Here is a 23,247-nt window from a genome sequence, read left to right as displayed (position 1 = left end):
CCTGTGCTGCATTTGGCCAAAGGCTGAGATTTTAATAACTTAAAAAAAACCCAAGGAATTCAGAGTTAAGGTTTCCAACAACATAAACTCTGCTTCTTTGTGCATCAACATTACAAATGGAACCTTCATTTAGAGTTGGCCAAAAAAGCTTACGCAGAACCATTTTCCATCGGAAAATTAGGTTCCGTCAAAATTGAAATCAGGTTGATTTTGCTAAAATGTTGTTTCAGAAAAAAAAATGGAGGGGGAAAAAAGTTCCAACTATGTTGAAACATCCTGTTTCAACATTTTCATAATGAAATGTTTCAATTTTTTGTTTTGAAACCATTTGCTATTTCAATCATTTAAATGTATTATATATTATAATATAATAATAAAAGTTGAAAGTGAAACTAAACTACACATTTTGATCAATCTGAATATTTTCCCCTGAATTTTCTTTCATGGAGAATTGTGAAATTTTGGTGTTTTGTTCCAAACCAAAACAAAAACAAATCCTGAAATCTCAAAATCCTTCACAGAATGGAATTTGCATCTTTCACACAGTTCACAAAAATGCATAAAATACAGTAGTTCCAAATGCTGCATGTTTGATTATTATATAATACAGTGCAGCTCGTTTGTATGATTCCTTTATGTTCTGTTATTTTTTAGCTAATATACACGCTGTCCAGCATTGCAGTGTTATGATAGACCTTGTTGTAATGTGCACACTGGGGCCAGGTTACAGTAAAGTTGTAGGAAAGGTAGCCCTGATGTGCATGACTGTTAGATGATTAAAATTTCAACCTGAATTTTGCATTCAGATTAAGGTGACGAGATAGCAAGTGTGAAATATTGGGATGGGGATGGGAAGTAATAGATGTCTACATAAGAAAAAGCCCTGGATATTGGGACTGTCCCTATAAAATCAGGACATCTGATCAACCTAATTCAGCTCACCAGACTCTGATTTTTCAAAAACAAAGAAAATTAATGTATGGCCCATGCCTCGACACTGTCTAAAAAGCCCATCACATTAATCTATGGAGCAGGGGACCATGCCTCTTGAAGTGTATGGATGCAGGGTCCTCCCTTCACCTCTTTCCTTGACTCTTTTCAGAGAAAGGATATTTTTTGCAGGGGCTGGGAAATTACGCAGAGAGAGGCAATATCCTTTATAGCCACTTTTCCCCTGGTCTCTGGCTTTCCATCGGTTTGGTTCCCAATGACAGTGGGGGAGCATAGGGGCCTGCAGTCATTCCTAATGACCTATCTTCCTCATTAAACTATTCCCCTGTGATTCTTAACCCTTTTGCAGTGTAACTCTTCTGCCAGATGGATTTGGGAGCAACAAGGGCCAGGTTTAATATCTAGAGGTTCCTCTTAACAATACAAAGCAGAATCTGCCCAAGCCTCTATGCCGTTATCTGGGAAAACTTACCACCCGTGGGTGCTTCTAAGAGGCAATACTTTCCCTCTCACAAGCACCGAGTCTGTGTATAATAAAAGGGAAAGGGAACCAAGCATTAGTCTGGGAAAACAACCACATTGAAAAGCATGCAGCTGTAAGGACAAACCTGACCCCACAGTGTGCTGGGCACTGTCCTTTGCCTCAGTTTTCCACCTTCCGGTAGGAAATTCACACATCACTCTCCTCCACCCCACTCATAGTTGTTTGGCTTTGGTTAGCGAAGACCCACTGGAGAGGGAGAAGGTTAAATGGTGACTAGAACTCTTTTGGCAGAGTCCATACCACCAGGTACAAGCACCTGTCCCCACCCCCTCTCTCGTGCCCTCTGCTTAGTGCATGAGGTTCAGTTTAGGATGACCCCCTCAATCAGGGTAGGTTAAGCACAGTTCAGCTGCCCTTTACTCATACACTAAGGGTAACAACATTTCACTACCCCTGTACTCAACGCTGAAGTGATTTGTAACCCAACACCAGACAAAAGTGATCATTTTGGCAAAGTTGTGCCATCTTGCTGAGGACTTAGGCAGAGTCAGCATAGAACCTGTGCAAACACAGTCTGTTCCTGAAGTCTTTTCCCCCAGCTCATCGTTAGACGTCAGGAGAGTGCTCACTCAGAACCTGCTTGCTGCAGTAAAGACTGGCTCACATCATTTCTACCCCTTGCATTGTACTGACATGCATACGGCTGGATTGTTCCAAACAGCCACAAAGAGTCCTGTGGCACCTTATAGACTAACAGATGTATTGGAGCCAATACGTCTGTTAGTCTATAAGGTGCCACAGGACTCTTTGTTGCTTTTTACAGATCCAGAGTAACACGGCTACCCCTCTGATCATTGTTCCAAACAATATCCATTAAAACTTGTTTCCTTTTAATTTGGTCTCGCTGTGGATCTTACCTTTTTTCCACACAGGGATGATTTCAATAGGACTTACCCACAGGCCATGTGAACTGAAGGGTTACTGAACAACATTCTTGCACATGAGAAATAAATGTGGACTAGACTGTGCCCTTGCAGGGTCGTGCAGGTCAGGGGAGGGAAGGTCTTGCATGGTCTGCACAAGTGCCAGGCACAATCATTCCTGAGCTCAGTGTAGCACAGAAACTCCTCACTCCATAAGTCCCACAGCATCCAAAGTGGGAAGGTAAGAAAAAAGAGGAGGATGAGGCAGGGCAATGGCCATGCCCTCCCTCAATAACAGCCCACACAGCAGGGTCAACCCATGGAGAGGAATATGCTGTGCCCAACAGAAGATTGGGTCACCAAATGAAATTAATAGTTAGCAGGTTTAAAACAAATAAAAGGAAGTTCTTCTTCACACAGTGCACAGTCAACTTGTGGAACTCCTTACCTGAGGAGGTTGTGAAGGCTGGGACTATAACAATGTTTAAAAGGGAACTGGATAAATTCATGGTGGCTAAGTCCATAAATGGCTATTAGCCAGGAAGGGTAAAGAATGGTGTCCCTAGCCTCTGTTCATCAGAGGATGGAGATGGATGGCAGGAGAGAGATCACTTGCTCATTGCCTGTTAGCTTCACTCCCTCTGGGGCACCTGGCATTGGCCACTGTCGGTAGACAGATACTGGGCTAGATGGACCTTTGGTCTGACCCGGTACTGCCGTTCTTATATAGTAGTGGCTGCACTTTGCCTGCACATGTCTTGGGGGGCAGAATGCTTCCCAGTGCACCTGTAGTTCCACGTCCCCTCCCAAATCCAGGGTTGTGCCTTTAAAAGCCTCCCTGGGCCCTGCAATTCACAGTTGCCAACTTTCACGTGGTAAATAAGCGCCCCGACTTTCACAGTCAGCCAAAACTCAAGCTAATCCCAGAACCCCAACACTCTGTGTGACTAGATCTACCCTCAGCATACAGTCTGGGACTGCGGTAGGCCCGCTGTGCACCCCTGACTCTCTCCCCCGATTGCCCCTACCCCCCCTTGCCCCTACTTGCCAGGAGCTGATTAAAAAAAAAGAAGCAACAAGCTACAAACCAAACAAGCAACAAGCGAAAAACTAACCAACAAGCAACTCACAAGCCAATTAAACCAAAACCAAGCCCAATTTCTGCAGGTTTTTTTGTTTTGTTTGTTTTTGGAGGTTTTTTTTGTGTGTTTGGCATGTTTGCCCTGCATAAGTACATAAATCAATACAGTAATGAACAGCAAGGTTTTGTCCCATAAATTTAGAATAATAGTGGTAATGCAGTATTTGTGTGACATTCACAAAGGTCAGAGCCATATTTGAGGTTCACCATTTTTTAGTATACATTTATTATTATAAAACAATATATACAACTAAACATAGTAGTAAATGGGGTTTCTGTTCACCCGTACCCTAAACACAGACATTACAAATAAATCTTGCCAATTTTAAACTTTAAAACTGTCCTTTGCTATGATGCCTACTAATAAACTTGACATTGTGGTATGCTGAGACCACAGCCTAACATGCTGACCAGTACTGTCTCATTGTTTCCTTGTACTCCCCTGTCTCTCTACTGTATATGTTGTCTCATGTCTTATACATAGATTGTAAGCTCTCTGGGCCAGGGACCATCTTTTCATTCGGTATTGTATGGCATTTAGCACAGTCAGGTCCTGGTCTATGACTGGAGCTCCTAGGCGCTATGAAAACACAAATAGGAAATAATATTAATAAAAGCAGTAGTACAGGAGGAAAATAATCTGCTGTATTATTTTTTAAAATATAGAGAATTTAATGTGGCCACAGCAGACAGTTTCTTCAGTCAAATTATTTTGTTTTGTAAAATCAGGGATCAACACACAACTGGAGACACTAATCTCATACTAATACAGTTCTCGATCATTTCATGCTACATAATCATTATAAGAATCTTCCAGTTTGCCTCTAACCTCTAATAAAGAACAGAAATGTTTTCAGCATCATTATCAGAGTTTGCTTTCAAGGGCATCAGCCCATTATAACACAGCTTCTCCTCAATGCATATGACGCACATTTGGCTCTTTACATTTCTGATTATGAGACTGTCAGATCTGAATTATATTTTAAAAACTCATAACATCCAACTGCTGTTGGTAAAACTGTTTTCTCGCTACTGTTTCAGGGGAAATAAATACATACAGATGGAATGTTCCAGAAAGGTCAGGTCCAGGTACTTCTGATCCAAACTGCATCAGTTGGGTTTATTATTCAACAGTGAATTTTGTCAAGGTAACCGGGAAATAGTAACTAAAGGTTGTTATTTTATGTATGGCTTCCTAAACTGGGGCTGGATCCTGTGAACCTTTCTTCACTACTTGTCTGAGGACTATTGGCATGAGGACAGGTTTACAGGACTGGGTAATTCATGCTTTTGAAGATGACAGCTGATGATTAAGGCTACGTTTTAGTCACAAGTATTTTTAGTAAAAGTCATGGACAGGTCATGACTTTTATTAAAAATACCTGTGACTAAAACTTGGGTGGGGGGCTGCGGGTGTTGGGGGGGACAGTCTGGAGATACTGTGGTTACTGGGGGGAGGACTCCGCTGGTCTGGGGGTGGGGGAGGGTTGGCAGGCCTGGCAGGGGCTCCCTACCCGGCTCTGTGTCTCAGCAGCTTCTAGGCAGTGGAGGGGCACAAGCACTGGCTGCCACACCTCCCATTGGCCAGGAACTGCAGCCAATGGGAAATGTGAACTTGGGCAGTACAAGGTGCAGAGCCCCGCCCCCAGCCTCTCCTCCGCCTAGGAGCTGTGAGGCCATGCCAGTGGGAACCCCCCACCCCGAAGTAAGTGCCCCTCCAGCACCCCTCAGTCCCCTGCCTGTAGCCCCCTTCCACACACCCAAACTGCTGCTGCTGCAGAAGTCACGGAGATCATGGAATCCGTGACTTCTGTGACCTTCGTAAAAGATTCGCAGCCTTACTGATGGTGCATGAATAAGGCCAAATTTGTCCCCATGTATAGTCCATTGAAATCAGGGGAGTTACACCAGGACTAAATTTGGTCCTTAATGTTTTATTTTCAAGGAAAACTTCAGGGCGGTTTGGGTGGAGGTGGGACTTTGCTTTATTTCATGAAAATCTAAAAGGTAGAAAGACATTGTTACCATGTTAGACTTTTGTGTCAACTAAATGCACCAACAGACAGGCATAAATAGCAGACAGAATACATGAAGCTAAGAGGAAGAATGGCTTCTGGTTTATTGATTAGTAATCAGATGGAAATGTTTTTGGATTCCCAATGCGGACAATCCCCATTCTCCTTTCAGCACTTGAACAGAAGTCTCTTGCATGGCAGGGGTCAGATTTTCAGAAGACCTCAGGCACCTTGATGAAGTAGCCATATTTGATGAAGTGGCTTATGAGTCTGCACCTCACAATGCTCTTGTGAAATTCTGTCTCTCAGGGTGTGTCTGCAATCAGAAGTGTGACTGCAGCACATGTAGACATCCCCAAGCTAACTTTAACCTAACTGGCTTAAAGAACAAAAGCAGTGAAGCCACAGCAGCACAGGCTAGCGTCTTGAGTACATACCCAAAGTCCCAGGTGGGCTTGTACAGCCCGTGCTGCCACAGTTTCACTACTATTGTTATTTGAGCTCACTAGCTCAGGTATATCTAGTGGTGCTGCAGTCACACCTCTGATTGCAGTGTAGATAAACCTTTGATCCTTTTGAACTGATGTGTGCTCCGCATGCCCATATCTCCATGCATTCTTGCTTGGCTCTCCCATGTGCACATGGAATTGAAACAAAATTGGATAGCAAAAATCTGGGTAGTAGAAAATGTTTTCATCCATTTTGGGCATGAGGAATGGAAACTAAATTTTTCATTTACTTCTTACAAGATGGTGGCAGTTACAATTCCTGGAGTTGGAATAATTATTTTTATGTCTATTATTTAAAAGGTTTTATAAAACAGAGATAAATTGGAAGTTTGAGTTTGTAGTAGAAAACTATGTTGTAGTCCTGACTGTCTCAACTCCAGGAAGCATAGCCACGGTCAGTCATTCCTTTATTGCATGGGAAAATATAAGGCTCAGCTCTAACTGATATATATCATATCTGTATTTATTTATTAGTTATGTTATGTGAACTATCAACAATTATTAATTTAACCACAGCTCAATGTTATGGTTAATAGCAATGTTATGTACTGTGTATAATGTCTTTTTTAAAAATCTAATTGCAGGACACTTACAGTGGTTTGGTTGGGCCACTAGTAATTTGCAGAAAAGGAATACTAAATGAAAAGGGTTTAAGGAGAGATATTGACCGTGAATTTGCTCTTCTGTTCATGGTCTTTGATGAAAATAAGTCCTGGTATTTGAATGAAAATATTGAAAAGTATCTGCATAAGTGTTCTGATGACTTTAATTACTCCAAGGACTTTCTGGAGAGTAACCTCAAGCATGGTACGTAGGTTTCATTGGTTGCAGCAGCAGTTTATCCAAGAGACTAATGAATTCTTTTTTTAATATAATCCTTTCAGAAGACTGTCAGATTGTCTTGCAATTGTATAATCTTGCTGTACAGTCCTCACAAACAAAGTAGACTAAGTCATTATTGGGCCAGATTGCTACTAAGGAACGAGGGTGCATTCTGGGCATCAATACCAAACCTGGAATCAGCCAGCAGACTTTGGGGGACCTTGAAAAAAGTTTTCTTAAGAGTTAGTTTATATTTCTTTATGTGCTGAATAGCTCAAGACCCTGATAGCTGGAGCATTCAGGATATATTCTTGGTCTTGGATCACTCATTGACTTTGCTTTATAGTTCTTATTTAAGGGCCAAATCCTCCTCCGCCACCGTAGTGTAAGTGCACAGGGCAGAAAAATCAGCCAAACTACCAGTGTATGCGGAGAGGCCATTCCATGACCTTCTGTCACTGCAGAGTTGTGCTCCATGTTGGCACACTTTGTAACAGCATCATCATGAAGTTTGGGAACTGGGGGCCAAGTGGCAAGAACCTACTGGCCAAACCTCTGGGTAGGGGAGAGAACAGATTGGATGCTATAGTAGCAGCCAGAGAAAAGCCAAGTTTGTGTTTCTGCACATTTCTCCCAGTTGGAATGGGATTCCATCCCCACATCCCCCACGTGGGTCCCCTGTACAAAGCCTGCTCACTCAGCACTTTATATTAAGATAGGTTAAAACTTGCCTTATGCATTGCAAAAAACTGCTTATGGTGCTGGGTTGAAACTGAAATGCAAACTGTACTGTCTCTTTGCCTGTAACCTTTGAGATGTGAACAACAACTTTACATTTGAAGGCCTGGGTCTGATTCTCCACCTTCTTGTTTCTTGTGCAGCCATTTGCACTGTTGCCAAGTGACCCTGATTCACCACTTTGTTACTTGTTTTATGCTGGAATAACTCCATTGGATTTCAATAGACTTACATTGGTGTAAAACTGGAGTAATGCAGTTATGAATCAAGCCCAGTGAGTGCAAAGTGGGTGTAAAATGCTACCAGTGACCTAAGTGAGGGTAGAAGTCTGATTCGGTAACGTTTTACTTCCCATTTTCACCCACTTTGCACAGATGTAAGTAATGACACAAGACAATGGAAAACCCTGCCCTTGGTCTCTGCAAAGAGAAAGCAAGAACAAGGATATGGTACTGGTGTTTCTCTTCAGCACCCTCTCTCTTTACTGGACACATTTAGTCCACTAGTGAGAATCACTCTCACTTTATAATCCTTTCAGCAATTAACGGGAGGCTGTATGACAATCTCCGTGGGCTAACAATGAAAGAAGGTGAAAACACAAACTGGTACTTGATAGGAATGGGAAATGAAATCGATATCCATACAGTCCATTTCCATGCAGAGACCTTTATCTTCAAGGTTGGTAAAAACAAAGTAAAATCTTTACATTTTGATGGGAAATTTTTGCAAGATCTTCTAGCTTCTAGCCTGATCCCACAGCCTTTGCGCACACACATGATTTGTCATCAATGGGAGATTTGCATGTGAATACTGCAGAATTAGTTAGAATTTTGTAAAGCTCATGGTTCATATGCCTTTGTGTGGTAAAATATAAATGAATATCAATAGTTAAGGTGTGCATGTACTACAGGACAATAGAGGATGGCTCACACAAATTGAAGTCAGTGGGAATTTCACCTGCATATTTTAGGGTTCAGTGAAGCCCCGTGTTCTGTATTTATGTGTTGAAAGAACTATTTAAAGAGCTTGCTTTAAAACAAATACCAACCATGGTATGGTATTTAAGGCATCATTGATGTTGCTGATGTAGCACCTGAAATCATTTGTATTAATCTGTATTGCCCCGTGGCCCCATCCCCACTGGGCTAGGCGCTGTACAAACGCATAACAAGGAGGGCAGCCCTGCTCCAAAAAGCTTCCAGTGTAGTCAGAACATGAATGCGTTGTTTCAGGTGTAGTAATGAAAGTCTTCATGATGCTGTTTTGTCTTGCCCCAGACGGATAATGATCACAGAGCAGATGTGTATGACCTTTTCCCGGGGACATTTCAAACAATCGAACTCATAGCGGATAACCCTGGAACATGGCTTCTGCACTGTCATGTTGCTGACCACATTCATGCTGGCATGGAAACAACTTTTACCATCAGCAAATCAGGTATAGTATTTGAAAATGCCATTTCATGACTGTGCACTGGTATTACAGCTGTTCAGATAAATGGCAGATGGTGAAAAAACATAAGGCTTGGGTCAGCACTGCCAGTATGCTTCCATGCCCCACCAATGGCTGGTTCCAGGGAGTGGACCTACACTGCAGTGTGAACAGGCAATGTTATCACTGCTGCCTTCTGCAAATTTTAAACCTCTTGGAGACCCAAAAGAGCTCCTCGAATGAGTACTGCTTGAAGGGAACCACTCTTGGGATTGTGCTGGTTTTATCCCTCCTCTAGGTGGAACTGAAGTTGCTTTGTGTTACCATAACCTGCTCCTTCAACAAGTCTTGCCACCAGGGATCATCACAAGAGTTTCTGCTAGCCTAAACCAGACAAGCAACTAGTGCAGGGGTCAGCAACTTCCAGAAGTGGTGTGCCAAGTTTTCATTTATTCACTCTAATTTAAGGTTTCACGTGCCAGTAATACATTTTAACATTTTTAGAAGGTCTCTTTCTATAAGTCTATAATATATAACTAAACTATTGTTGTATGTAAAGTAAATAAGGTTTTTAAAATGTTTAAGAAGCTTCATTTAAAATTAAATTAAAATGCAGAGCCCACCGAACCGGTGGCCAGGACCCGGGAAGCGTGAGTGCCACTGAAAATCAGCTTGTGTGCCGCCTTTTGCACTCGTTCCATAGGTTGCCTACCCCTGAACTAGTGAATATGGTGCGTAGAAATTAGAGATGAACAAGATCTATTAGATCATGCAAAAGTGAGGTCTAAAACTGACCCAGTTAGCTTCCTCAGCTTCCATTGAAGTCAGTTGCAGATGCAGGAGCTTGGCACTTAAAATCAGGCACAGGGGCCCAGATATACAAAGGTCTTTAGATGCCTAGCTTCCATTGAAATCAGCGTAAGCTAGGAGCTTAAGTACTTTTGTGGATCTGGGTCCAGGTGTCTCAAGTTGGGCTCCCAGAAACAGAGGCACCAAAAATTAATGGACGCATGACCATTTTAAGCACTGCAGCAGCCGTTAAAACTAGAGAGAATTTTACACTGGATTGAGTGTGGCTCTTTAATTAGAGCAGAGGATTGTAAATTACTGTTCTATGTGAATTAGGCTGGCAGAATCTGGTCCTCAGTAACTGAAGTCTTTTGAGCCTCTCAGATGAAAGTCCCTGTATCTTTACGTCAAATGGGAGGAGACGCAGCTTCAGAACATTGTACTTCTGCTCTAAACTCATTTTCTTTTAAACGCCTGGTTACGCACATTAATAGCCTATTTTTATAAATCGTTGTCACAGCTTATGATGCAAAGTGATTGTTTTGGAATGTTGACTTCATACCTGGCACATGTAGTCTGATCAAGTGTTCATTAGGTGTGGTACAAGTTCATCCTGTGTTGGCCTGGGCCATTAGCACAGAGAAGAGCTGTCATTTGACTGTGTACGTCAGCTTTGAGTTTTGGAATCATCCTTAAGTAGATGCTGAGATCCTTGAGTTGTGGCTAGACTGAGAGCTTCCTGTTTAAACACTAATAGAACAGTACATTTAGCTACTAAATGGGAGCGGTTGCATATTGACTAGGGCTGATTGAAAATTTATTGTCAAAATGTTTTTTTTGATGGAAAATTTTGACTAAATTAATTTTTTTCGAAGTGTCTGTTTTACATAGAAAAGTTCTGTTGACAAACTGAACACCTGTTTTCAGTCAAACATAAAAATATTTTTATTCTGAAATGCTGCCGCACTGCCTCATGGGAACTGTAGTCAAGGTGCTTCATGCTCCCATTGTCTGTGAGCCTGGTTTCCCTGCCAGGCATCATCTACTATGTTATACCATGGCAAAGTGACTTTCATGAGGCACTGCCTCCCCTCACCTAGAAGGGAGACCGAGGTGCATCATGGAAGATGTAGTCCAGCCAGGTAGCCCAGCATATAGAGGAGAATGAGAGCATGGGGCACATGTGAGCATGGGGCACAATTTTAGAATTGAAATATTTTGGTGCAGGGACAAATTACTGTCAAGTTACTTGCCCAAAACTTAAAACTTTCCACAGGAGGAAAAAGCAATTATTTTTCAGCCATCTCTAGTGTTGAGCTTCTCTGAAAATATAGCCCTAAAGAAAAGCTGTCAGCTCTTTAAAGACTTTCTTAATACAAAAGAAAATTAGAAAAAATGAAGTAAAAACCTATAGCAAGTGAGCTGGAATTATTCAGGAGGGTGATGAAGAAGACTAGATACAGACATTGGACCCAGTCCTGCCAGTGAATAATGCCCATTGGTTCCAGTGGGAATTGTGAGTACACAGCTAATGCAAAAGCAAGCCAATCTAATTCATGTTGTGCTTGAGAGCTTTTCCCATCAAGTCATTTAGAAATCTTACACGTGGAAAACATTTTTATTTCATTTCTGGTAAAAAGACAATTTATAAATTCTTCTCAGGGGCACATTCTTACATGGAATATGTTTATCGGGCAAACCCTGCCCACAGCTGGGGTAATGATACTGTGGTCTGGGAATGTCCACAGGGGCTGGGGAAAGAAAGCCTCCCCTGACCAGGTGCTCCACAGGTGCTACAGCACATTCAGTGACTGCTGTAACCCCCTCTGCCCGCTCCCAGTAAGAGATGGAGGAATACACAATGGATTTTGCTCACAGTAATGTAAGGATTAAGCTGAAATTCCCCTTCACTGTCCAATGTGAATCAGTTCTGTAATTTTCACTTATGCTGGGTGTGAAACTTCTATTGATATGAGTGAAAGCATGCAGAACTAATGCAACTGAGATCTCTGCTGTTTATAGGTGTAACCCTTCTGCCAGTCAGAGTTGGCAGTAACAAGGGCTGGGTTCAGTATCTAGGGATTCCTTTTCAACAGTACAACACAAAACCAGCTCGAGCCCTCACCCAGTGACCTGGGACAATTACACACCACTCCCTGGATGCCTCTAAGAGGCAATACTTCCCCTCTCACAAGCACAGAGTCTGAATGTAGCAAAAAAATATTAATAAAAGGAAGGAAGTAACTCAGCATTAATTCGGGAAAACATCACAAACAGGATTCATAAACTTAGACCATGAGCAAAAGACCCAACCCCAAGTAAGTTGGGCAGTGTCCTTTTCCGCTGTGGTTCTTAAGTCCAGCAACCCAAAAGTCCCTTTAACATGCTCATCCCTTCTCTGCACCCCACTCACAGTTGCTGTCCTTGGTCAGTGCAGACCCAGAGTTCACCTCCTGCCCTGATTGGAGGGAGAAGGCAAGGAGGTACTTTACACGCTTCATTGGTCAGGCACTCACTCACCACCTCTCTCTGCCAGCTGCCCAATCACCACACCTCTCTGCAGGGCTCTGCTCTGGCCCTCTCCCCCAGCCACTCTGTCAATCACTGCACCTCTCCACCAGCAATGCTGCTGGCCACTCACTGCGCCTCTCCACCAGCCATGCTGCTGGCCACTCACCAAGATGTTTTCAGAGCCCACTACTTAACACAGCTCTCAATTATTGCAGTTCTTAGTTGGGGAGCCTCACAACTGGTGTACACTGGGTAGTCGCTTGGATCAGACACACTATCCCAAAGCAGATCTAATACTTAAACTTAAGTATCAGTGATTTCAGCTCTGTAGCATGTAACAAGACTTTCAAATGACTCTAAATTAGCTCTTTTATTACACAAGGGAGAGGAGAAAGCTCAAACAGTACCTATAGCCATTAAGCAGGGCCCACCTCAATACAGCTCCCAGTCCCTACCCTTGCTCATCTCACTGGGATGTGGAACCCATGTCCCCTACCTAGCGAGTGCCCTCCATAGGGCTATGCCAAGTACAGTTCTGCTGCCCTTGATTCACACAAGGATAACAACCCTTTATTACTCCTGCCCCAATAACAAGGGGACTGGGGATCCAACACCAGCCCAAAGTGATCATTTGGACAAGTTGAGCACCTAGGCAGGGTGGGTGTGCCCTTACAGAGATCAGCTCCTGAAGTCCTCTTCCACAGCCCATCACTAGATGTCAGCAGAGAGCTCATTCAGACTCTGCTTGCATAAGAAAGGGAAATTTTGCCCTTAAAACTACCCCTGAGCTAGTGGCAATCTCTGCCTGAAACTTTGTTGGCCTAATCAGAGTTTCTATTTGCATTACCTAGGTAGAATAAACGATGCATTCACTGTTTTCTCAAACCACTAAAATCTGCTTCTTTATACTGTTTTCAGCCTAAGTAAACTTTAATTTTTTTACACAGATAACAAAGTTCCTTTAGAAGGGGAAGTAACAACCACAGCATATGACTCAATTCGTGTCAAAAACCGGGCTCCTGTAAAGGGTATGGATTCATTTTATTTAAATAATATAAACTTAAGCCGATGGATGTACAGATTTCTCATATGCCACTTTTCATTTTGACAGATGACAGAGAAGGAATCAAATTCTTAGGCAAAGCTCTGCGTGCAGGAGAAGCTAACTCAATGCTCATAGCTCTTTTTTCTGTTGGACTTGTTCTTCTGGCAACAATATTAATCCTCATCATCCTCATCACTTGTCAGAGAAAAAGGACATATTACAGGTCTGTGCAACCCAAGTGTGCGCTCCCAACTGATTCCCTGTAAATCTGTATTTTGGAGACCATTTATAGAGCTCTGTTGGATTTCATTGTATATTGTTGGAATATTGAGGCAAGATATATGTTTGTGAAGTTTACAAAGTGAGAGCCCAATCCTGCAGCCATAAGTCATGTGTGACATAGGCTGCAAGCTTAGGCCCTGATGACCATATCCTGCTTGTCTTTGCAGCCTGATTCTGCTCTGTTGAAGTCAGTGTGAGTTGTGCCATTGAATTCAATGGGAGCAGACTCAGACTTAGGGCTAGTGTACATTAGAAGCTCCCATTAGAAGATCAATGCAGCTGTGCTGCTGTAGCACATCTGGTGACGACGCTCCTCACCAACGGGAGAGAGCTCTCCCGTTTGCATAAATACTCCCATCTCTGTGAGAGGTCATAGCTATGTTGGTAGGAGAGCATCTCCCACCAACATAGTGTTACCAGCTTAATTTCAGGATGCACCGGGCTTAGATTGGTGTAACTTGCATCACTCAGGGGGGTGACTTTTTCACACCCCTGAACAACATAAGTTATATCAACATAAGCAATAGCGTAGACCTGCCCTTATACTTGAGAGGTCCCACTGATATCAATGAGATTGCTCACTTGAGTTAGGCAAACAGGATTTGTCTCTGAGACCTGATAAAATGCTTCAGGCTTCTGATTCTTTTAATGCTGTAAAATGTAGTCAAACAACTTTATTTTTAGAATTTGAATTGAGTTGTGACTGGAGCAATGAGAAACTCAACAGGGTAAAGGGTTCCTGCAAACCTCTTCTCCTGTTTCAGTTCATGTTCATTGTGCTTGGAGATTCTGGTTCAAATAAACAGTAAAAAACACACTGAGAAATGTAGTCAAACCCACAATAAAGCCCAGACATTTCTTTTTATGAAAACCTATTATTGGCCCTAGATTCCCTCAAAAGATTGTTAAGCCTCAGTGAACATGTTGACCCACATGGGTTAACTTTCTAGGGCTTACTGGGCTTCCCTTATAGTTAATGTGAGCAGGCAGAGCCTGCTCCAAAGCCCACTGAAGTCAGTGTAAAGACTCTTACTGACTTCAGTAGCTTTGGATCAGGCCACAGACACTAGATCCTAATGAACCCAAAGCAGTTGAGTTTTGCATGGCTTTGGTTTTATAATGAAAATTTTACACAGCTCTAATTGCGAATCACTCTCAAATGTGTGTGCAAACATATTGACTTGAAAGAGCTTTTAACAGAATCTTGTGCTTAAAAAGTAATACACAGGACCAAATTATGCCTTCAAGTTCAGTCCATCATCTTTGCATTTCCACTGAGTGCAATGGGTTTGCATGGGTGTACGTGAGGGCAGAATTTGGTCCATAGCTTCTGTGATAAAACAGTTGCATAATGGGATCTCTATTGAGTAATGCTATGTTGAGCTATTTTCAGTGTGCCAGCTTTTGCATGTGCTAGTGTAAATCTGGAACAAATCCATTGATTCACTGGCAATACTCTGGATTGATACAGTTTGAGAACAGAATCTGGCCCACTGAATCTACCAAAAGTTTAAGAGTTCACTTCCTTTATCCTATTAAATGAGATTGCTATGTTTTGGGGGCCAAAATTTTAAAGGTATTTAGGCGCCCAATGATGCAGATAGGCATTCTGGGGTTTTTTAAAAGCACTTAGAGGCCTAACTACCATTAAATTAGGTAGCACGGTGCCTATCTACAGCTGGCCCCCAAAACACAGCAAAAAATCTGGCTTTGGGTTACTAAAGAGAAAGTCGTCTGGTTCTATAACTACTGCTTATTGTGGGCCTGACTCTGTGACCCATACTTACACTGAGTAGTAGTTTACTCCCTGATTTCAATGAGATTACTCAGGAAGTCAAGTATTTACTCAGTGTTAGTAAGGGTGGTAGAATCAGACCTTATATATAGTGATACTTGAATGTTTACAGCTTATTTGTTTATTTCTGCCACAAGAATGTTCATATCACCTACAACCCTGGTGGATGAACTCCAGAACTAAAGCAACGTATTATCTGTGAAATAATTTAACTGAGTTTGATTTTCAGTGTAAATTCGAGTTGGTGTATAAGATCATTTTTTCTCTTCTGTATTTAAAAACATGCTTGTAGGGAACTTAACTGACAGTTACTTTGAATGTAGGTTAATGGTGTTCTGGATTAATGCCTAGATCACCAACAGATAAAAGGTGTTTAAAAAAAATCCTTGAGGTGCGGGGTGTTTCTCAGTGTTTCCTTGATTCTTTTGTTTTCTTCTGGTTCTTTAAAAAGCAAAACAAAAAACTTTCTAGAGAAGAGACCTGATCTTCCAACTATTATTCATTCAAGAAGTCTTTCAAGAACAGTGACTTGTGTGAGTTAGTTACAGAATTAGGCTAGTACAGAATTAGGGCTCAGAATTAGGATAGTAATTACAGTACAAGCTGTTTTATTCGGCATGTTGGGGAAATGGAAGTGCTGGTAAATGAAAAACAAGGGTTAAATAAGACAGAGGGAGTTTGGGTGTGGGAAGGGGAGCAGAGTACAAGCTCTGGGAGGGAGTTTGGGTGCGGGAGGGGGTTTGGGGCAGGGGCTTGGGGCATGGGAGATGGCTCGGGGAAGGGGGTTGGGGCACGGGAGATGACTCAGGGCAGTGGGTTGGGACACAGGATTGGGTTTGGGGTGCTGGATCTAGGGGGCGCTCACCTCAGGCGGCTCCCCACAAGCAGCGACCTGTCCTGGCTGCTCGTAGGAGGAAGCATGGCAGGCAGCTCCATGAGCTGCCTCCACCCTGCCCCAAGCGCTAGCTCCACACGTCCCCAGGCTGGGAACTGTGGCCAATGGGAGCTGCAGGTGTGGTGCCTGCGAGTAGAGGCAGTGCACAGAGCTGCCTACTGCGCCTCTACCTAGGAGCAGCTGGGACAGGTCACCACTTGTGGGGAGCCACCCGAGGTGACCGCCTCCTGGATCCAGGACCCCACACCAGGGCCGCCTGGGGGGGCAAGTGAGGCAATTTGCCCCAGGCTCTGCAGGGGCTCCCACAAGAATTCTCTGGCCCCAGCCCCACCTCCACCTCTGCATTCCCCCATCCCCTGGCGCCTCAGCGTGCTGCGTCCAAGAGCGGTCTTGGACAGAGCTAAAGCAGTGTAGCTCCAGCAGGGCCTGAGCTCCTCCTGCTCAGAGCCACATGGCAAGGGGGTGGGGCTGCGAGCTCCGGAGCCATGCCGCTGCAGCACTGTACAGGGGCCAGCTCCTGGATGTGGCGCATTGAGGCTCCGAGAGAGGGGAGTGGTGGGGTAACCCAAGAGCGGCCCTGGACAGAGCTAAAGTGGCATGGCTCCAGCGGGGCCTGAGCTCCTCCCCGCAGAACCGCGTGGTAAGGGGGCCGGGCTGCAAGCTCCAGGCCGACTGGCGGGAGCTCAGGCCCCGCTGGAGCCACACTGCTGCAGCTCCTGGATGTGGCACACTGAGGCTCTGGGAGAGGGAGGAGGTGGGGTAAGCAGCATGGCAAGGGGCTGGGGCCGGGGGGAGGGGTGGATAAGGGGCAGGGAGTCCAGGGGACAGGGAGGGGGCAGAGGTTCTGAGGGGGCCATCAGGGGATGGGGAACGGAGGGTTGGATTGTAGGCATTCCAGAGGTCTGTCAGGATTCGGAGGAAGTGTGTGGATAGGGGTCGGGGCAGTCAAGGGACAGGGCACAGGGGGGGGTTGTTGGAGTCCTGGTTGGGGAGGGGGTCTTGTGGGGGCAGCGAGGGGACAAGGAGCAGGATGGGTAAGGGATTCTGAGGGGGTAGTTGGGGGGCAGGAAGTGGATGGGGGTCGGATAGGGGGCAAGGCCAGGCTATTTGGGACGGCACAGCCTTCCCTACTCTAAAGCTCATTCAGTAGTTTGAGGCTTGCAGGCAGATATTTAACACAAAGAGCCAAGCTGTTATGTTTTCCATGGGGGAGGATCACGTGAGAAGAGCAATATCCTACACCATCTACCTCCTTTTCAATCCTACCAAAGGAGACACCCCCCCACATTCCCCGAGGCTCCAGAGGGGTTAATTCAGTGGTTCTCAAACTTTTGTACCAGTGACCCCTTTCAACATAGCAAACCCCTGAGTGCGACCCCCCCCTTATAAATTAAAAACACTTTTTTAATATATTTAACACTATTATAAATGCTGGAGGCAAAGTGTGGTTTGAGGTGGAGGCTGACAGCTTGTAACCCCCAGTAATAACCTTCTGACCCCCTGAGGGGTCCTGACCCCCTGGGTTAATTTAATTTTAGCACCTTGTGTCCATTCACATGCATGTGCTATTTTGAGCATTTCAGTTTTCACAACATAGGCTCATCCCAGATTCTGGAACAAGCTCAAATGCTCAGTTCGTGGAGTATGTACATAAGCTATACTAAAGACAAACCCACAGCAACCGTCTCCAGTTTGTGAGGGACCCCGTGGAGCCAGTCTTTAGGAAACTGATACATTCATGGAGGTTAAGTCCATTAATGGCTATTAACCAGGATGGGAAAGGAATGGTGTCCCTAGCCTCTGTTTGTCAGAGGGTGGAGATGCATGGCAAGGGAGAGATCACTTGATCATTACTTGTTAGGTTCACTCTCCCTAGGCAGGAGCAGCACCAGGGTTTTTGGCGCCCTAGGCTGGGGTCCTTCCGTGCTCCCGGTCGTTGGCGGCAATTCTGCGGCGGGGGGGGGGTCTTTCCGTGCTCCCGGTCGTCAGGGCACTTCAGCGGCGGGTCCCGGAGCGAGTGAAGGAACCGCTGCAGAATTGCTGCCTAAGACCCAGAGCGTGGAAGGACCCCCCGCCGCCGAATTGCCACCCCCACAAATCCTGGTGCCCTAGGCGACCACTTAGGTTGCCTAAATGGAAGTACCGTCCCTGCCCCTAGGATACTTGGCATTGGCCACTGTTGGTAGACAGGATACTGGGCTGGATGGACCTTTGATCTGACCCAGTATGGCCATTCATATGTTCTTATGTTCTACGGTAAATGAACCCAAAGTTATGGAGACCGATATGAATCAAGGAAGCCAGCAGAGTATCAGAAACCTGGAAAAATCTCTGACTGGATGGGCTCAGGTGTTTGGTCACAAGCTGAGGTGGCTCAAAAATTTTGGATTTTTTTTAAGCAGAATTTTTTTCTTGTTTCTTTAAACAAACACAGTGTAACCCTTCTGCCCCTCTGAGTTGGCAGCAACGAGGGCTGGGTTCAGTATCCAGGGGTTCTGTTTCAATAACACAATGCAAAACCGGCTCGAGCCCTCACCCAGTGACCTGGGACAATTACATACCACCCCCCCGAGCGCCTCTGGGACGCAATATTTCCCCACTCGCAAGCATGGAGTCCGAGTGTAGCAAAATCCTTTTAATAAAGGAGGGAAACAATGCAGCATTATGTTGAGGAAACACCACAAACAGGATTATAACACAAACCATGAGCAAAAGACCCACCTCAATGGGTACGTTTCAATGTCTTTTTCCCCTCAGGGTCTTAAGTCCAAATCACCCCAAAGTCCAACAACCCAAAAGTCTCTGTCCCTGGTCACTGCCACCACAGTGTTCAAAAGTTCATCTGCAAAGTTTTACACCACACCCAATCTGGGTGGAATTGGGGGGGGGGCCCACACAGGGTGGTAAGGGGCACCTTACGTGAGCGAGGCCAACTGCCCCGCCTCTCCGTGGAGGTCTGCTGCAGCCTTCACCACGAATGGCTCTGCTCCACCAGCCGCTCCGCTCTGCTCCTCCAGCTGTTCCGTTCCGCTCCGCTCCTCCAGCCATCCCTGCAAACCGCTCCGCTCACTGTTCCATGGGCTGCTCCAACTGTCCCACAAGCTGCTCCGCTCCACCAGCCATCCATGAACCAATCCAGCTGTCCCCACAAACTGCTCAGCTCCACTCCACTGCACTCGCTCACTGCTCCAACTGTCCTGCAAACTGCTCTGCCAGCTGCTTAGCAGTATATCTACAGGCTCCCCCACTAGTTAACACAACACTCAGTGATCTCAGCTCAGTAGTTTTAGCTCTTTTAGTAATTTCAGCTTGCAGTAGGGAAGCCCCAGTGCTGGTGCACTATTGGCCCAAAGTGAATTCAGCTCAGCAGCCTCTAGCTAGATTCCTAATAGAATCAAAATTAGGTCTGCTATTCAACAGTGGAGAGAGAAGGTGCAATTGGCGTGCTAGGCTCTCAAGGGGCCCATACTATCAGGTACACACACCTATCCCCAACCTCTCTCTCAATTCACTGGATTTTGGCACCCATGTCCCTTGTCCAGCAAGTGCTATTTACTTGATGGTGAGATTTTCTGTCATAAGGCAGTTTCATAGTTCCTCAGTCACATAATCAGGGTGACAACACTTTATTCCTCCTGCCTCAATAACAAAGAAATTGGGGATCGCACAGCTGCCAAAGTAACCATTTTAGGCTGCCATGGGCTATGCTAGGCAGGGTGGGCGTGCCTATGCAAACATGATCAGTCTCTGAAACTCTTTTCCACACTCACCATAATTCACCACCAGATGTCAGGCAGGGTAGAGCTCATCCTGACTCTGCTTACATCAGCAAGAAGAAAATATTTAGCCACACACTTATAGACTCATAGACTCTAGGACTGGAAGGGACCTCGAGAGGTCATCAAGTCCAGTCCCCTGCCCTCATGGCAGGACCAAATACTGTCTAGACCATCCCTAATAGACATTTATCTAACCTACTCTTAAATATCTCCAGAGATGGAGATTCCACAACTTCCCTAGGCAATCTATTCCAGTGTTTAACTACCCTGACAGTTAGGAACTTTTTCCTAATGTCCAACCTAAATCTCCCTTGCTGCAGTTTAAGCCTATTGCTTCTTGTTCTATCATTGGAGGCTAAGATGAACAAGTTTTCTCCCTCCTCCTGATGACACCCTTTTAGATACCTGAAAACTGCTATCAGGTCCCCTCTCAGTCTTCTCTTTTCCAAACTAAACAAACCCAATTCCTTCAGCCTTCCTTCACAGGTCATGTTCTCAAGACCTTTAATCATTCTTGTTGCTCTTCTCTGGACCCTCTCCAATTTCTCCACATCTTTCTTGAAATGCGGTGCCCAGAACTGGACACAATACTCCAGTTGAGGCCTAACTAGTGCAGAGTAAAGCGGAAGAATGACTTCTCGTGTCTTGTTTACAACACACCTGTTAATGCATCCCAGAATCACGTTTGCTTTTTGTATCACACTGTTGACTCATATTAAGCTTGTGATCTACTATGACCCCTAGATCTCTTTCTGCCATACTCCTTCCTAGACAGTCTCTTCCCATTCTGTATGTGTGAAACTGATTGTTCCTTCCTAAGTGGAGCACTTTGCATTTATCTTTATTGAACTTCATCCTATTTACCTCAGACCATTTCTCCAATTTGTCCAGATCATTTTGAATTTTGACCCTGTCCTCCAAAGCAGTTGCAATCCCTCCCAGTTTGGTATCGTCCGCAAACTTAATAAGCGTACTTTCTATGCCAACATCTAAATTGTTGATGAAGATATTGAACATAGCCGGTCCCAAAACAGACCCCTGCGGAACCCCACTTGTTATACCTTTCCAGCAGGATTGGGAGCCATTAATAACTACTCTCTGAGTACGGTTATCCAGCCAGTTGTGCACCCACCTTATAGTAGCCCCATCTAAATTGTACTTTCCTAGTTTATCTATAAGAATATCATGCAAGACCGTATCAAATGCCTTACTAAAGTCTAGGTATATCACATCCACCGCTTCTCCCTTATCCACAAGGCTCGTTATCCTATCAAAGAATGCTATCAGATTAGTTTGACACGATTTGTTCTTTACAAATCCATGCTGGCTATTCCCTATCACCTTACCACCTTCCAATTTCTTTAATTATCTGCTCCATTATCTTCCCTGGCACAGAAGTTAAACTAACTGGTCTGTAGTTTCCTGGATTGTTTTTATTTCCCTTTTTATAGATGGGCACTATATTTGCCCCCTTCCAGTCTTCTGGAATCTCTCCCGTCTCCCATGATTTCCCAAAGATAATAGCTAGAGGCTCAGATACCTCCTCTATTAACTCCTTGAGTATTCTAGGATGCATTTCATCAGGCCCTGGTGACTTGCAGCCATCTAACTTTTCTAAGTGATTTTTTTACTTGCTCTTTCCTTATTTTCTCTTCTAAACCTACCCTCTTCCCGTAAGCATTCACTATACTAGACATTCCTTCAGACTTCTCAGTGAAGACCGAAACAAAGAAGTCATTAAGCATCTCTGCCATTTCCAAGTCTCCCGTTACTGTTTCCCCCTCCTTACTGAGCAGTGGGCCTACCCTGTCCTTGGTCTTCCTCTTGCTTCTAATGTATTGATAAAAAGTCATCTTGTTTCCCTTTATTCCCATAGCTAGTTTGAGCTCATTTTGTGCCTTTGCCTTTCTAATCTTGCCTCTGCATTCCTGTGTTATTTGCCTATATTCATCCTTTGTAATCTGACCTAGTTTCCATTTTTTATATGATGCCTTTTATATGACGACTTCTGAAACCCCAAACCATGTTCAGGTTTTGGCAGACTAATTTCAGCTTTTCAATTTAAAAAACCACAACAAATTTTGAAGGAAAGCAGACATCGTCCGTGATTTTTTTCTGCTTTTTAAAAACCCCTAGTTTTCAATCCAAAAAAAGTTTTGACGGAAACTATTTGTCCACCCCTTTTAATGAGCTTTCGTGCCTTTTAGGACTAGCTGATGCTGAGAACCAGTGATACCTTGTAAAGGTGACTTGAAAAGAAGTTTTATCAAAACTAGGTTTGTGCTGAGATGTGGAAGGTTTTTAAATGTTTATTTTTCCCAGGGCTGCCTGGGGGGGGAGGGGAGGCAAGTGGGGCAATTTGCCTCGGGCCCCACAGGGGCCCCCATGAGAATATAGTATTCTATAGTATTGCAACTTTTTTTTTATGGAAGGGGTTCCTGAAATTGCTTTGTCCCAGGCCCCCTGAATCCTCTGAGCGGCCCTGTCCCACATTGCCATCCATGCCCCAAGCCCCTGCCCCAAGCTGCCTCTCACACTCAAACTCCCTCCCAGAGCCTGCGCTCTACACCCCCTCCTGTGTCCCAACCCCCTGCTGGCTCTATGCCAACCAGACTATAAACCGGAATTTCAATGAAGATCAGAAATGCTGGTTATAGAGCTTTCCAGTTGGTGAAGTGCCGAATAAAACAGCTTTTACTGTACATTGTACCACAAACACTCCTTCAATCATTACTTTTAAAGGTTCCTTTGTAGCTGGCTAAACCTAATAGCAATCAGGGAACCACAGATATTCTAAACACTAGTTTCTTTCCACTATGTAACCACTAGCATTGAGGTCTCTTGTTCTTTGTTAAATACTATTCATGTGTCCAGAACGCTTGTGTACTATATACAAATAGAGTTAAGGCTTTCACCCATCATGCACCATAAATTAATCAACATTATTGAGGTATTTTTATTTCTGTTTTCTGTATCTTTGCTGTTTAAAACAGAAACATAAAATATCTGAATGGTATAATTTAGCCTTTTATATAAAGTTTAAAACTGTAATGTATTAATAAAAAAAGTTTACCATTTGTATGAACCTTTTGACAGTTTGTTTAATACAGGAACTCTTTATTTGAGTTGGATAGCTG

The 23,247-nt window shown here is 44.2% G+C and overlaps 1 protein-coding gene across 1 annotated transcript in view; it reads left to right on the top strand.

The window, feature by feature from the left end:
* HEPHL1 (hephaestin like 1) overlaps positions 1-16,098 on the top strand; it is a 58,145-nt gene extending 42,047 nt beyond the window's left edge. The window contains exons 15-20 of the mRNA XM_050940392.1: positions 4,541-4,647; positions 6,608-6,830; positions 8,122-8,261; positions 8,861-9,020; positions 13,262-13,342; positions 13,426-16,098. Coding sequence (XP_050796349.1) covers positions 4,541-4,647; positions 6,608-6,830; positions 8,122-8,261; positions 8,861-9,020; positions 13,262-13,342; positions 13,426-13,625 — 911 coding nt within the window. The 3' untranslated portion in view covers positions 13,626-16,098. The remainder of the gene's footprint in view (positions 1-4,540; positions 4,648-6,607; positions 6,831-8,121; positions 8,262-8,860; positions 9,021-13,261; positions 13,343-13,425) is intronic.
* The last annotated feature ends 7,149 nt before the right edge of the window (positions 16,099-23,247 follow it).

The sequence above is a fragment of the Gopherus flavomarginatus genome, chromosome 1 (genome assembly GCF_025201925.1).
Source record: "Gopherus flavomarginatus isolate rGopFla2 chromosome 1, rGopFla2.mat.asm, whole genome shotgun sequence".
Taxonomy (NCBI): Eukaryota; Metazoa; Chordata; order Testudines; family Testudinidae; genus Gopherus; species Gopherus flavomarginatus.
The sequence above is the reverse complement of the archived record's forward strand: the minus strand, read 5'-3'. Positions and strand labels throughout refer to the sequence as shown.